At 49.7% G+C, this 15,557-nt stretch overlaps 1 protein-coding gene and 1 long non-coding RNA gene across 21 annotated transcripts in view; one reads left to right on the top strand and one right to left on the bottom strand.

Moving 5' to 3' along the window:
* The window catches only part of VGLL4 (vestigial like family member 4), a 184,520-nt gene extending 170,106 nt beyond the window's left edge, over positions 1–14,414 (top strand). For all 4 annotated transcript variants that reach the window (XM_037802058.1, XM_037802067.1, XM_037802052.1 and 1 more), the window contains 3 exons: positions 7,553–7,775; positions 13,311–13,431; positions 14,019–14,414. In XM_037802058.1, the coding sequence (XP_037657986.1) occupies positions 7,553–7,775; positions 13,311–13,431; positions 14,019–14,290 (616 nt within the window). In that variant the 3' untranslated portion in view covers positions 14,291–14,414. The remainder of the gene's footprint in view (positions 1–7,552; positions 7,776–13,310; positions 13,432–14,018) is intronic.
* Positions 2,157–14,345, bottom strand: LOC119508482. Of its 17 annotated transcripts, none has more exons than XR_005211475.1 (6): positions 14,270–14,345; positions 11,589–11,666; positions 10,046–10,974; positions 7,034–7,115; positions 5,061–5,198; positions 3,101–4,214 (listed from the first exon to the last, which is right to left on the bottom strand). It is a non-coding gene; the product is annotated as an uncharacterized LOC119508482 (long non-coding RNA). The 17 variants fall into 17 exon arrangements; XR_005211466.1 differs by having other exon boundaries at positions 10,046–11,120; positions 14,270–14,332; XR_005211474.1 differs by having other exon boundaries at positions 3,106–4,214; positions 10,046–10,756; positions 10,910–10,974; positions 11,589–14,345.
* Positions 14,415–15,557: the final 1,143 nt, after the last annotated feature.

The following is a 15,557-nucleotide window of genomic DNA, read 5'->3' as shown; positions in this document are numbered from 1 at the left end:
ATCTGATCTGGAGTGTATCATTTAAAAAAATCATAGTTTATGATGATAATACTGATAATATGAATAAGTTACTTGTCATCCCCAACTTTTAATATACTATACTTTTGGATACTACATTCTGGGGGAAAGTTACAGCTTCTTAAACTATGACTTCAGGTGGAGGCTGTCACGTGTTGGATAGAATGAGGTACGACCGATCCTCATTATTTGCAGAGTCCATATTTCTGAATTTGCCTATTTGCTAAAATTTATTTGTAATCCCAAACTTAATACTCGTGTCGTGTTCATGGTCATTGGCGGGTATGTGCAGAGCGGCAAAACCTTTGTATGCCCAATGTGCACATTCCCAGCTGAGGTCAAATAAGGGGACATTCTCAGGGTTTTGCATTCTTTTACATGCTTTATGTTGCTGAGTTCACCATTTTAAGGCCTCCACGTGTGGTGCTGAAGTGCTGTCTAGTGTTCCAAAGTGCTAGAAGGCTGTGATGTGCCATATGGAGAAAATGTGTGTTAGATAAGCTTTGTTCAGGTGTTAGTTCAATGTTAATGACTCAATGATATATATCAAACAAAGTGTCTTTAACAGAAACACCAATAAAACAAGGTAATTATTGCTCAGTGAATGAAAATATTGTGACCAGAGGCTTGCAAGAAGAGCCTGACCCTGTATTTCCTGAGCAGTGGTTCGGTATTCACTGATGGCAGTCGGTTCACCTGGCATTTTTTTTTTAATTATATTTTTTATTGTAGAATATAACAAGTAGTTAGATAGCAAATTTCAAAGAATATCATAGGTCAATTCCACAGTTTCAGTTATTTCCTTATTGTGAAATCTAACATATATACAAAAATGTATAGCTTTCAAATTACCATTTAACAAGTAGCTATAGAACAAATTTCAAAGGATGCTATGGGTCACAGTTCCACCATTTCAGTTCTCTCCTTCTAGCTATTCTAATACCCTAGCAACTATGAAAATGAAAATTATATAAAGATTCAGTATTCATAATCCTTTGTTAAATTCCATCTTGTCTGTTGCTACCCCTTCCTCTAGTTTAATCACTTTCCTGATCTTCAGGGATGTCTAAGCTGTCACCACCCTAACCTGTTCATGTGGAAAAGGGGTGTCAATTTTATGAGCAAAAGGGATACATCTGGTTGATGTTCTTGAAGAGGCTATTGCCTCTGGGTTTCAGGACTTAGCTGGTATAGCTCCTGGCATCTTCATAGTGCATAACTACCATACGTAACAAATAACAAGAAACACGCAAATGCATGGTCAGTTCCAAGTAGCTGCTTTTGAAATCTGAACTAGCAATAAGGTGATACTACCTTTGTGGGGAGTTAAGGGAGGAAAATGTTATGTGGGTGAAGGCAGTAATTTAGTCAGTCAGCTGCTGTGTCAGTCACATGCAGCCATGGATATCATGGATGGTGGTAGGAATGGGGCATTTTTCTCTTCATTATTAAATGATGGTAGGCTACTACAGCTGTTGTGCAACAGTCTTCCTACACATTTAGAGTCAGCCCCACCCCGTTTCATGGCTGATCGGGACATGCTTGTTATTGCAAGGAGGGTTTCAGGGTCATTCTGTCTTGGGGACAGTCTGAATGCCAATGTTGCCCAACTTGTTTCTGCCTGTGACACACACTTGCCCTTTTGTAGCCGGTACGTTGCCTCTGCCTGTCCTCCTACTGTGTCTCCACATGCAGACAACTTCTTTGCCCCTGCTGTCGCTTTGCAGCCACGTCCGCCAACCACCCCACCCGACATCCGCTGGCCAGCGCTGTCACCGCACCTCCCTCCACTTCCTGTCTAAAATTGCTAAAGGGGAGTGACGACACTTGACCAGGATGTCTTTGAGACACACCCAGGCACCTTCCTGCTTGGTTGGGAAGCAGTGAATTATCCTGTTTGAAAGAAGAAAGAAGTTAGTGACAAGTACATTCTTGTATGTAGATAAGATTTGGGTAAGCTAGGGGACATTGAGAAGTAGGGTGGAGGAAAACAAAAGATGGAGACGGTGACTAAAGGAAGAAAAGAAAAAGTGTTACAGTAGATGCCCATCATCTCCCCCAATTCTGCTTTCTCAGAAAAAGTCTTTCCTCATGGTAAAAATGAAATTTCCTTAATTCCCTTTTTGTTCACCACAGATGCTATTAACTGGACTCATATAATATGTGCACTTTAATAATTCACTTATTCAGCAGGTAGTTATTGAAACATCTGTTATGTACGCAGGCCCGAGTCAGAGACTACTGAGACGTGGAAGTCATGCTGTCTGTTCCCCAAAGAGTTTAGGATGTAGCTGAGAAGACTGGACACACCCATAGGAAGCAGTTAAGTTTACTAGTTAAGAAAGTAAGGCAGGGTGTAACTGGTTAGGGATGTACCTGGAGGCCTGTGCGTTTTTGTGCGTCTACTTTTGTGCATACCTGGCTTACACTGGGGTTTGGGCGGTCATCGGGGCTCATGGGAGGCGGCCTGGAGCCTGGTGACTTGAGCTCGCATGTGCCTGCTGTGAGAACGCTTTGGTGTCCTGGACCATGTAGGTCTTAGGCCAGGTGTTTATCTCCTTGCCTTGGTTGTCCTTTCTGTAAAACTGGGATAGTGCCACCTACACGACCCACATCATAAACCTGAGGCGGCGGAAAGTAACAGTTTTGAGGAAGCTTTTTAAAGTTAAAGATGCTTCAGTGACTTTATGAGTAGTAGTATTTAGAGTGTGTGAAGGTTTGTTCTAAGTTCCCAGAGGGCAAAGAGTTGTGTAACTAATGAAATGAGAGAGAGGGGGAGAACTGAGCTGCAGAGTGGGCTCTTTCCTTGGCCCTGATCCTCACTGGCCCCCTTCCCACTTGGCTTTGCCACTGCTCCAGGTGCCGCTGTCCCTGGGAACACCTGTTAAACCCTCAACCATCGTGCCTCACAGGTGCCCCCCAGGCCTTCAGTTCCCCTCTGCCAGGGGTGGCCTGGCTTCAGGAAGGGTCTCTCTGCCACCTCAGGGGTGTTCTGTAAACTGTGGGCTGATACAGAGCTGGGCTGCACCTGGCCTCCTTTACCTGAGCCAAAGGACCTTCCATGCCACTGAGTCTAAATGCCTACAGCAAGACACCCCAGGTGAGCCTAGAGTATTTCTTCCAAAGTGTGAACTCAAACACCTGGTCTTATACCCAAATCCCCTTCCCCATCATGAGTTCAGATCAGTTTTGTTAATAGCCATCAGTAGTTAATGAAGGTCAGTCAGGACTCAAGAATGTCAAGTAACATGGATGGATGAACCTCAAAAGGCATCACAGGAGTGAAATAAGACACCAGAGGACAGTTGCTGTACAGTCTCACTGATAGAACATATCTAGAATAAGCAAATTACGTACATAGAGACAGAAAGCAGGTCAGAGGTTAGCAAGGGAGTTACTCCTTGATGGGTGCAGTGTTTTTCTTTGGGGGGTTGGAAATGTTTTGGCAGTAGATGGTGGTGATAGAGGATTGTGAATGTAATTAATGCCACTGAATTGTGTACTTGAAAGTGGTTAAAATGGGAAATGTTATGTTGCTTATAGGTTACCACAATTAAAAGCCAAGAAATACATTCCTACAAGTTTGTTCTCAACTCTAAGCTCCTGTTTATTGAAGGGTGGGAGAATCTCATTTTAATGAGTATTACATATGAGTACGTTGGTTGTTTTTCACGTGATGAGCTCTTTGACATTTTTACTGCTTAGACTCCAGATTATGTTTTGCCAAACACTTGTAGACGTTTCTGGCTTCCCAGCTCAGGGAGGGAATAGAAGCATATATGGCACCCATTCATCAGAAAACGGTGTCCTGCAGGAAGGAATAATAGGGCACCTCTGTGTCAGTTTTCCTTCCTTTACATTTTCCTCTTCTCCCGCAGTTGAGGGTGAAGCTGCCTCTTGAGGATGAGCCTGAGTTCCCAGGACAGGGGGGATCCTTTGGGATTGGCATGGAGCTACCTGGCAGCCCTCTAGGCTGCCCGGCTCAGGGTCAAAGCTTTGCTTTCAGTGAGCACACTCAGTCTTCAGCAAGAGTGGAGCCGGCTTGTGTCTCTGAGGCAGGATGCGTGTGGTTTGGGCCAGCCGTCCACAAAAGCACATGATGCCTCTGGTAAGAGAGGGGCCTTGGTTGTATGATTCACTGGGAGAAACGTGGAAAACAATGTCTGCCTTGAAGCTCCGGGAACCAGGAAAAAGAGCTGGAAATGTGAGTAATGTATAATTTTACTAAAATTAACCAGTGAGTTCAAGATGACTTCTGTGCTTTTCGGTGTCTTTGATCCCATGATGCCACTGTGTGGTGTTTTCAGTTGACTGTTTTTCTGGTCAGCTTACCCCAACGTCCCACCCTCCTTGCTCCTGAGTGGGTGCGAGCTGCATGGGGTGTTTTCTGGAACACTGGTGGTGGTTTTGGTCCAGCGTGGCCTTACCCATCAGCAGGCCGACTGGACAGTTCACTTACCCTTGGTGGGCATCACGTTTCTCTAGAAATGGGTGACGATCCCCTGAGCTCAACTGTGTTAATACATGGGACTGTGGTTTGCTGAAATTGCAGTGCTGCCTGGATGTGAGCTGGGGGATCTGGGACTATGACAGCCTTGGTGCCAGAAGGCCACCTTGGCACTGAGCGTGGGCAGAGGCTGCCTGGCCTCATTGACTTGGCCCAGCCCTTTGCACCCCTCAGTCACCTCACCGCTTACTCAGGCAGCTACTTGTGAACGTTTTGCCCCCACCATGGGCCTTCTTGCCCCTGCTAGATTGTCTGCCTGTGGGAAGGCAGGGTTTGTTTTCTGTAACCTTCAAAAACCAGGGACTCGATTAACACGGGTTGAATAAACGGAAGTCTGATTTGACTGAGGCCAATTCCAGCTGTTAAGCTCATGAACCTGTTCCCCGATTTTGCAGGGTTCACTAATCTGTAGAAACTTTATTTTTGCTGGGAGGGGGAGGAGATTGTGTCTTGGAAGCATTTTACACATCTTGTTCAAGATTAAATTTTGTGTTTATCCAAATACAGAAGGAAACCTGATACTGAAGGTGAGTACCTGTGACCACACGGTCCTTTCTTATGTTGATGAGTCTGACTTCAGGGATAAACACCATTTCAGTCTGTCTCAGATGCAACTGGCCCGCAGTCCTCGCCTCTATAGTTCGGTGATAATTGGTGCTCGTGACCATAACCCCTGAAGAAAGACAAGCGAGTTTCAGTGTTAAATGCTCTGGAGAGGGTGTGTGTGTGTTGGAGGTTTTCTTTGAAAACTCTCTGTGGTATGTGTGGTGTGCCTGAAACATACTGTCTAGGCTGTGGGACCAGAATATGCTCTTCAACGATTGTCTTAATGTGCAGAAAAGTTTATTTTCTCATTGCTTTTAAGTCATTCTGTATAGTCAATAAGAGTAAAAACAAAACCAAACCCATAAATTAAATGCTTTTGTACTACGAATGCCTAGTAGCTAAGTACCCTATCATTGGAAAACTACACTTAGAGTTGATTCAGACTCGCCCAACACTCATGGATTTGACTGCAGGTGCTCGTCATCCTTGTTTCTATCAGTATAATGTTCAATACCCATTAAAAATCCTCTAGGTGGGTATTATTGGGACCACATGGTAGGTGAGGAAGCCAGGGCTCAGGAGGATGAGGTGGCTTGGCCAGATGACACAGCAGGACCAAGCCTGGGGTCAGGCTTGGGGTGCAGGACACACCTGAAGGGTGAGGACCCCCCCCATAGCCAACCCTGCCCCACACTGTCTGTCCATGCAGCCCCTCCCTGTGATGCCTTGCTTTCCTACTCTAGGCATCGATTGACTGTTTTCCTTTATTTGATAACAGAGCCCACAGCATGCTAACAAGGATAAAGAATAAAGAAAGGATAAAGGATAAAGAAATTGTTGGTTATAGGGGTGTGGCAGGTTCCATATTAAGGGTTTGCACCCCAGACTTAGGCCTCTGTGACTCCATCCTTCTCTTAGGGGGTGGGGTCTAATTTGAGGAGTGGCAAGGAAAGTGTTACTACAGAGAAAAGTGTTTGGGGCTGTGGAGCCAGAGATGAGGTTGGACAGCTGGTTGGGGCCAAGGAGGCCGTCAGAGGCCTCTGGAACCTTCTCTTGAAGATGTGAGTTGCTGAGGAATTTTAATTAAGGACTTGATGGGGTGGGGTTTGCATTGTGAAAAGATTGCTCTGAAATGAGGACAAATAAGACAGGAAATCTGCTTACAGTTGGTGGCCTGCAACTGTGGCGATCTAAGATGTTATCATCGGGGGAAAATTGATAAGGGGTATGTGGGGCCTCTGTATTATTTCTTAGAACTGCGTGTAGATCTACAATAATGTGTGCCTGTCATTCATTTATGTATATCTCCCTATCTCTCTATATAATCTGACAGTGTATTATATTCAGCTAATCCAGGAGGCAGCTTGTGGCTTTTTCCTTCCGAGTCCTGGGCTTCCCCCCTGTGGAAACAGGTTGTCTAGCTTTGGTGGCAAGACTCTGAGAATAATTTGCTTTTCTTAAAGAAAAGTCCCTGATATCATTATTGACCATGTTTTAACTTAAAAGAGGTGATTATTAATTATGAAAAAAGGACTGTGCTGGCAGCAGAGAACATGGTGTGGAATGGGGTGTGACCAGGGGCAGGAGAACTCCAGGAACGGACGGGGAAGAAGTGAGAACCTGGGCATTTGGGGGACTTATAGGTTGTACCCTATCAGTTGAACATTTAGGCCCTTCACTCCTGTTTTGTGCCCTTCTCTAATAGCTGCAACTAGAGCAGATGAGGTTGCAGGTTGGGGCAGTGTTTAGTCTCTTCTGTGCTGACTGCATGACAGAGGCCTCTGTGAACACTGATAGATGGAGCAGTCGATGGACTTTCCTAAAACAAATGACCCTTTCTAGTATATTCTGAACGGCAAGCGCTCCATCTGCTGCCAGCACTCCGGCTGGGCCTGAGCACACCACACGGTGTCCCAGGGGAGCTGCCGCCACTCATTAGCCTGAATCTTGGTCCTTCCTCACCTGGAGAGGGGCTCATCAGGGCATCTCCTCCTTAGTCTTGTCGGGAAGACCGAATGAGCCTGTGGGCTCTTCAGAAGAGGGCCTGCACAGAGGAAGCGTTCGGTTACTTCTTACTGTTATTGCCATCATCATCCCGCCTAAATGGTAGACCCTCGTCTGGCCGTGCTGGCTGTGACCACGTAAGTTAGGAGGGCAGCGGGCTAGGAGCAGGTGGAGATTTTGTAGACATGCCCGGATTGTCAGGTGCAAGATGTTCCTCTGCCAGCACAGAGGGAGAGGGGCTTTGGAGTCCCATGACCTGGGGGGGGCATCCGGGCCCCTCAACTCACCGGCAAGCCCTTTGGCCTGTGCCCCACACAATGGGGGTGACCGGGCTATAATGTTTCTCTGCCACAGGGTAACAATTAGATGAGATGATGAGTGTGAAGCGCCTGGCCGAGAGCCAGCGTCCGACTCCCCCACCCCCTGCTGCTCAGCAGAGGCCGGGCATTCCCACCTGAGTGTCCTCTTCTTTTACAGGAACAAGACTGCCAATGGGGACTGCAGGAAAGACCACCGGGAGCGGAGCCGTAGCCCCATCGAGCGCGCGGCAGCCCCGACCATGAGCCTGCACGGCAGCCACCTGTACACGTCCATCCCCAGCCTCTCCATGGAGCAGCCCCTGGCCCTGACCAAGAACAGCGTGGATGCCGGCAGGCCGGCTGGCATTGTGCCCTCGCTGGTGCCTGTGGAGCGGCAACAGGTGGCCTTTGTCCAGTAGGGTTGGGGCTCCAGGGGAGCAGGGAGGGTGGGGGGGAGCCCCGGAGGGAGGGGACTGAGAAGGCCCGGAGGGAGCGGTTTGAGGCGTGGCGAGGAGCTCCTGCTTCTGCACTCCTACCCAGGTTGCTAGCAGAGGAAGACTTTTAGCAGACACCACCTCATGCATTAATTCCTACCTAGACCCCCTGGGCCTGGACTCTTATTTCTAAATGGCCTTGAACATGGCAGTGTCTTTGGGGCCTAATTTCACTCTGCAAAACACAAGGCTCGGTCTTAGTCTAAGAGTAGGTGTATGTTTGTTTTCTGACAGTCATCATTGGCAATTCTGTCTCTGTTAGGATTAATTTAGGAATCCTACTGGAAATCCTACATGTACCCATTGTTAGGTCACACAGGCTAAGTTAAATGTCAGGTTTCTTTGCTTGTTGGAATCCTGTAAGGTCAGTGGTTGTAGTGGTTACCTTCTGCTGGTCAGAAATGCATGATTGGTAGATGGAGTTGTTTTTTTTTTTAGATTAAGGGAAAATAAGGAAATATTATTCATAAACAGTTTTCTTGGTTAAAAATATATATCTTTTTAAAAAATGGGGTACTATATAATGAAAAGAGGCATCGGCATTGAGGAGGTTTGGAATTGCTGCATGAGACTGTGGCTTCTCTCCTTCTCTCTGAAACCTCCAGGTCTTGGCTCAGTGCCCCAGCCTCACAGGCCCTCCATGAGCCCTGCCTGAGTCCGGGGGCCAGTGAGTAAGGGAGACGGGCAGCAGTGAGGGTGCAGGACCAGACTTGGGACTTGCAGCAGGTTTCGGTGGGGAGAGGCTTGCTGGGCTTTCAGAGGCTGCTCTGCCCTGTCCCGGCTGGACCCCTGCCATTGCCTGGCAACAGCTTCTAAGCTGGTCTGTGGTAGTAGCTGGGAATCGGGAGAGATCATCCTGGTAAGGCTGATAAACACCAGTTGTGCATCCCACCTTGGGGCTGGTCGTCATAATGGTGTCTGATAGACCCCTACTGTGTGCAAAGGCATATGGTAGAGGCTGGTCAAATGAGATCAGGTCTTTGTTCTCGGAATTCATTTTTAATCTGGAAGACAGTCAGTCAGGTAACTGAACTAGAGTATTTCTAGTAGCAGTAGACAGCCATTGATTGTGATAGGAACCTGCGGCCAAATTAATGCCAGGTGGCGGTCATTTGTCCATTCACACTTTATTAGCACTGACCATGAGCCCAGGCACTCAGCAAGATGCTGGAGATATGTGGAGGATGCAGTTCCTGCCTGTGAGGAGCTGGGGGTCAGGGAAATGGGCATGTGGAGAGACCGATGGCGCAGGGTGCTGAGTGCCAGAGGAGCGCCTCTCCACAGTGGGTCCCCCAGAGGGCCTGCTCCCTCAGCGGGCACATTGAGAAGTCCGCCAGAACATTGAGCAAATGAGATGAGAAGCCAGGTAGTTAGGACCCAGAGCATGCCTGCCAAAGAAACCACATCTGAATGATGCACACATAAGAGGATTTTTATATAGGACATGGGGACTTCAAGTCCCCAGCCACTGTTACCCCTGGCAGAGAGTTCTGTGGGACACTGGTCATTCTCAGTTTGCCTCCCCCTAGGACCACTAGCAGCCCAAAAGACTGACAGGTGTGCAAAGGCCAAAGTGTGCAAAGTTAAGGAATTCCAACCTTTGTAGAGGCCCTTAAGGATCTCTAAGAGTGGAGCGTCATGGACAGATGTGTTTTACGTCTAGTCTCTGGGGGCCTGGAGGAAGCAGCTCCCTCGGTGGTCCCTGTCATGCCCTCCCTTTAGCATCTGTGAAGCTTTAGAGTTGTCTTGGATGAGAGATTTCTGGTTTGATCTTGGTCACAGCTGCTTTGTGAACAGTGTGCTGTAGGAGAGTGACCAGGATCTCCTAACCACATTCTCCCTGGACCCCACCCTGAGCTAGGTCAGGCTGCCCTAGCCAGCAAAGGGGTCTTCCCAGCCCATTGCAGGCACCGTGAGGCTGCTGAGCAGATTTTCTAGGAGGGAAAACCTTTGAAGTCCCACCCAGTCTTGCCTCACCCCCTCGTGCCTGTGTTCTTCTGGGATTCCTGGCCAGGATGGAGAACAAAGCTAGTGGCCCTGGAATAGCTCCAGGCCGACCGCTTTGCTGGGGAGGGTAGAGTGGCTTTGCCTTCCTCAGCATGGGAGCCACTGACGTAGCCTGTAATTTAAGGTTGGGGGTTGGTGGGGAAGAGGTGGTTGTCACGCTGCCTCCTCACCTGCTGCCTTCATCCGTGGCTGTCCATCGAGCTCTTTCCTGGGTCGGCCTGGCATGGCCTAGAGGTAGACTGCACTCCCAGCTCCTGCTTTGATTATCCAAACATTTACTGAGTTCCGTGCCAGGTCCAGTGCTGGGGACACAAGGTGAATAGGACATGGTCCCTGGCCTGCAGTAGCTTGGAGGCATCTGCCCATTTCCAGGAGTTTCATTTCTTGGCCTGCTGCTGTAAGGGAAGTGATGGTGAGGAGGGGGTTTCCAGGAACACCCAGAGCTCTGCAGCAGCAGGCTGCAGCTCTGCAGGCAGATGAGGGAAACTGTGAGTCAGAGCTTGGGAACTGGGACCGGAAACTTCCCAGAGAGGCTGCCTGGGAGGCTGCTGCAAGTGTCACCCCATTTCATGTCTCTGCGATCGCAGCTGTGAGGTTGTAGAGTATTAAGAAAGGTACAGAAGACACCAGGGGGGTGGCCTGGAGGGCTGCAGCAAATGAGAGATAAACAGTGAAAACCCAAGGGACAGTGAGCACCAGGGATCGTTTTCACTCTGGAGCCCCCTCCCTTGGGCAGCATGGGCTTGGTGTCTGAGGGAATCGTGGGGGACAGCCAGATTCTCCCCCCGGCCCTGCCACTAGTTTGCTGTGTAGCTTTCCTTTTTCCCACCTGGAAGTGTGAGGTGTTTCAGGTGGACGCTTGGAGAATCCAACCTTGCACTCTGTGTTAGGGATGAGATGGGGTGGTTTTGAGCATCCAGGGAGAGCTCAGTCGGCCCACCCCACTGCCTGGGTTGGGAGGAGACAGAGAGCCCCAAAGCCTGAACATTTGCACATCTGTGGGTCCTCATAGGAGGACACTTCATTTCACTTACTCTTAAGTCAGGAGGTATCCCAGTGATTGATATCAGATGTGATGATGGAATCTTCTTTACATGTCCTAGAGGTGGGCACTGACTGAAAAGGCTGTACATTGAGTTTACTCTCCTCTAAGCCTCTCTAAGTTTATTCCATGAGTTGTATTTCTTCAGCTTCCACACACCCCAGCTCCCAAGTTCCCATGTCCCATTTGTGCTGGCCAGGACTCTAGTGGCAAAGAACAGAAACCACTGTGCAGTGCATTAAGCACAAAAGGAAGGGAGTTTCACTGGGAGGACCCTGGGCAGCTCCCAGAACCCAAGGTCAAGGGTGCAGCCAGGCTCAGGAAGGAAGGGTGGGGCCCTCTCTCACTCGGGCTCTGCGCCTGCCTGGGTCTCTCCACCTGGCCAGCCCAGGGTGGCCGTCCCACTGCTCCCGAGAGCTGCTTGAGACCACCTTGGGCTCACCCTGTGTGTGTCTCTTCCTGGCTCAGTGGTCAAGTGGCCGGGTCTGGGCCAGGGTCCTGCCCTGGCTCCCTCAGCCTGGCTAGAAGGGGAAGGTCTGGCTTTATGAGCATGGCTGCCTGGAGGGAAGACCCTGGGCTTCTGGGATAGAGACCCCACAGAAGGTGGTTCTCCAGGCTGCCCCCCTCTTCTCCAGTGTGTGTGACCAGCCCAGAGGAGCAAGAACTCTTACTGTGCCTTGGCCACGGTCCTCCCGGGTCACCTCAGTCTGTCCTCCAGGCCGCTTTTCAAGTGCCATTGTTCCCATTTCCTACACAAAGAAAGAAAAGCTTAGAGGGACGAAGGTCCTGGCCAGGGTCCCACCTAATGAATGGAGAGCTGGCCTCTGAGCCCATACTCTTGCCTCTGCCATTTTTGTCAGCACAATGAGGGATCGTTCAGGCTTCTTGGGTGGTTCTAGCTCCACCTGTTGAGTTATTACTACAACCCCTGTCCTCTACTCGTGTGCATCTGCTAAGCCATGTCTCCCACTGTTTGGGGTATATGTAATTTCTGGGCCCAAGCACAGTTCATCTCTTAGCCCCCTGGCCCCTGGCTGTCATCATCCGTGTAGATCCCGATTTTCTATCATAGAACGGGCTTTTGCTCTCTGTGTGCATCTCCCATCATCTGCAGGTTTGGGGATGAGCCTTTGGTATCTCTATACAGGCTCCTGATCTCACTCTTCAAAGGCCAGGGCTGGGGACAAGCCATGATTTCCCTGCAGCTGGCACCAGCCATCGCTCCCTTTGATGTGATCCTCCAGCCAGCTCCTTGCTAGTTGTCTTAGAATTCAGAGCACACTGGCCTCCATCTTATCCTCAGGGGCATCAGGAGACACCTCTAGTAGCTGAAACCTGAGGACATTTGGTTTCATTCACAAATATGGTCTCTCTCAGGCACACACACAGCAAGCAAATTCTGGGGATCCAGAAATACTGTGTGTCCCTGTGGTGGGGTGCACCTGGTCCAGAGCAGCAGACAGGTGCTGGGTGACTCTGTGGGAGCCCCAGAGGGGCCAGTTCGCTTGAAGCCTGGGGGGGCGGTGGGGAAGCAGGAGTTAAAGGGAAGAAGGCAGCTGTGTTATAAAAGGCTTCATCAAAACCATAACCAAACAGGATTTCAAAGGATGAGCGGAGTTTGCAAGTAGACAAGTTCAGGGGCTTCTAAGGAAAGGAGAGAGACAGAGAGAGAGAGAGATTTGTTAGCAGAGCAGGTTGGATGAGGCTGGCATACATGTAATTTTTATGCTTCTGTCTATTTCACCCAGTTCTGTCTCCATCACAGTTTGTATGGTCATAACAGAAACCAACTCATCTGGCTTTGGCTTCATGCCAAAAAGGCATGTTTCCTGGAAGGGTTCTAGGTTCGCTCACGGAACCCAGGTGCACACTGAACCACCAGCCTTGAAAAGGGCAGTGACCAGGGCAGCCCTGGGACCTGAGCTGTAGGAGCGCATGGTCCTCTGTGCAACCCGGTGCCATTTACGTGACTAGTTTCCCAACTCCCAGTGTTTATCTCAAGCCAGACTCAAGGGGGTGAGGGAGAGAAGGACTGACCAATACTAAACACCCAGACTGTGTGACTCTGATCCAGAGAGCCAGGACCAAGGGTCACTTCTTAGAGAAGGACAGAGCCCTCACACGTACGTGACTTTCCCACAGCACCTACACAGCTGGTGTCACTCCGGATTCCAGTCTTGAAGTCAAGTCTGCACGTGGACTGGACTTGACTTTGCCTTTGGTCAGGAATGGCACCAGGACAGGCTGCCCCAGAGTTTTCATTTAGCCAGATGAGGGAGGGAGCTGGGCTCAGCCAGCCCTCGGGCCTTGGTGCTGAGCTTTCCACAGTGACCCCTGCTTGTCTGCCTCTTCCAGCCGTACTAACGCTGGCCCTGCTCCCTCTCTCTCCCCAGAACCGGCCCTCGGTCATCACGTGTGCCTCCGCCAGCAACCGCAACTGCAACCTGTCCCACTGTCCCATCGCCCACAGCGGCTGCGGGGCCGGGCCGGGCAGCTACAGGAGGCCGCCGAGCAGTAAGTCTCCCCATCGGTGCCTATGCCTAACCTGCGGGGCTCCCAGTGGACTCTGAATCCACTTGAATAACTGGCCCCAGATAGTATTATTGAGGTTGCAGAGAGTAATTTTTTGAGCACATACATACCTAACATTGTGCTTGACTTGGGTGGCAAATGGGAAAGAGACAGTGGTCCCTGATAACCAGAACCCCTAATCTAGCTGGTGGGGAGATACTGTGTTAATACATAGTACTTAAAAATAGTAATAGATCTGATCCATCTACCACTGCTGTCATGCCCCCTTATTTCTGAATTCTTACCTCAGCCCGGTGCGGCTGGTACATCACCCTTTTCCAGACCAAGTGAAGGTACCTGCCCAAGTGTCCAGCTCAGATGGGATGGAACAGGTCCTCTGTCCCCAGAGCCCACTGACCCTTGCAGCTTCTCTAGCCCCTGCCTGCCAAGACCCTAGTGTCTTGTTGCTGAAGACTCCCTGGTGGTGGAGAGCCACTGCAGTGCTGCACAGGGGCCCAATTTGCATCTACCTGGGCTCAGGGCTCCAGACAGCGATGCCCCTGACCGCCCTCCTCCTGCTTCTCCTATAGCCACTACCACCTGCGACCCCGTGGTGGAGGAGCATTTCCGCAGGAGCCTCGGCAAGAACTACAAGGAGCCTGAGCCAGCACCCAACTCGGTGTCCATCACCGGCTCTGTGGACGACCACTTTGCCAAAGCCTTGGGTGACACCTGGCTTCAGATCAAGGCAGCCAAGGACGGTGCATCCAGCAGCCCCGAGTCTGCCTCGCGGAGGGGCCAGCCCCCCAGCCCCTCGGCCCACATGGTCAGCCACACTCACCCTCCATCCGTAGTCTCATGAGGCGAGGACCGTCCGGAACAAGATGTGGGTCTGCATGGTTTGCCTGAGCTTCAAATGGTCAATGCTTAAAAAAAAAAACAACAAAAAAATACACAAAACCACAAAAAACCCAGAAAATGTCATTGGGGAGGGGTGGGAGGGTGGGGGGGGGAGGGAAGGGGTGGTTTATTTGCAGAAACCACGTTGTTGGATTTTTTGTTTTGTTCTGTTTTTTTTACTTGCTTGGCATTTGTGCAAGGGTGCCCTCCAACATGATAGCAGGAACTACGTGTGGATCATCTGTAACACAGCACCCTTACTTCCTGCCTCAGCTACCAAAGAAACCTCTGATGCAGGTCCGCCGCCCAGCCTGGGCAGGACTCCACGGCGCTTCTCGGCCACAGCCATGATGACGTTGGCGACTCAAATGCTCTGCGCTTCTCCATTTGCTTCTCAAGCCCGGGCTGCAAGTGGTGCAGCTCCCCTGGCGCTGTCAGTCAGTCCATGCGTGTGTGTACATACTTGAAGAGAACTGTCGTGTCTGATTTGCACTATTGGAGGAGGGTGAAAGTTGCCTGCCTGACAACTTGAGGTGAGATGCTAGTACTCTCAAGGGCAAACTGCTGAAAAACAAAAGGTTTAAGGATGACATTGCTGACCATTTGTGAGATTTGTGTGTTTTTCATTTTTGTTTTGTTTTGAATTTCGGCAAAACAGCTTTGGAAGGGGAAGTCTCATACAGGTTATAGGTCTTTCTCTAGATTTCAGGTGCTTGCAACCGGACTGCAGACTACCAATCACGGGCATTTTACCTTTCCTAGACACTGCAGTTTGTTAGACTAGAGCTGAGGTTGGAGGATTCCATAGTGCTTTAAACATGATGCATGTTTTAATGGAGAAAAATAGCTGGTTTCTATTAATGTATAGACAGTAAACAAAAAATCTTAATACTTAATAGCTTCTTTTCAGAATTAGTTTATTTTTGTCAGTTACAGTCCTAGATATACTTACTGCTGGTACAGTTGTACTCTAAGATTTGTATTTGATAATCACTTTCCTCACAAGTAGTGCCGGGGTCAGCCGTGGAGGATGCTGGAGCTTTGGCTGCAAGGCTGACATTTTTTTGCCTCCCTGTCTGCTTATTACCAGCTCCCAGGGGAGCTGGGGTTTGTGTCTTCCAACTTCCCGCAATACAGAAACTGCTCCCCCTGAACGCTCTTGGCTGAACCGCAGATTCCTGACAATCTGTGATATGGTATTTTCTATGCTTCCTTGTAAACTGGGGCCA

Source organism: Choloepus didactylus, chromosome 1 (assembly GCF_015220235.1).
Source record: "Choloepus didactylus isolate mChoDid1 chromosome 1, mChoDid1.pri, whole genome shotgun sequence".
In the NCBI taxonomy this organism is placed as follows: domain Eukaryota; kingdom Metazoa; phylum Chordata; class Mammalia; order Pilosa; family Megalonychidae; genus Choloepus; species Choloepus didactylus.
The sequence above is the reverse complement of the archived record's forward strand: the minus strand, read 5'-3'. Positions and strand labels throughout refer to the sequence as shown.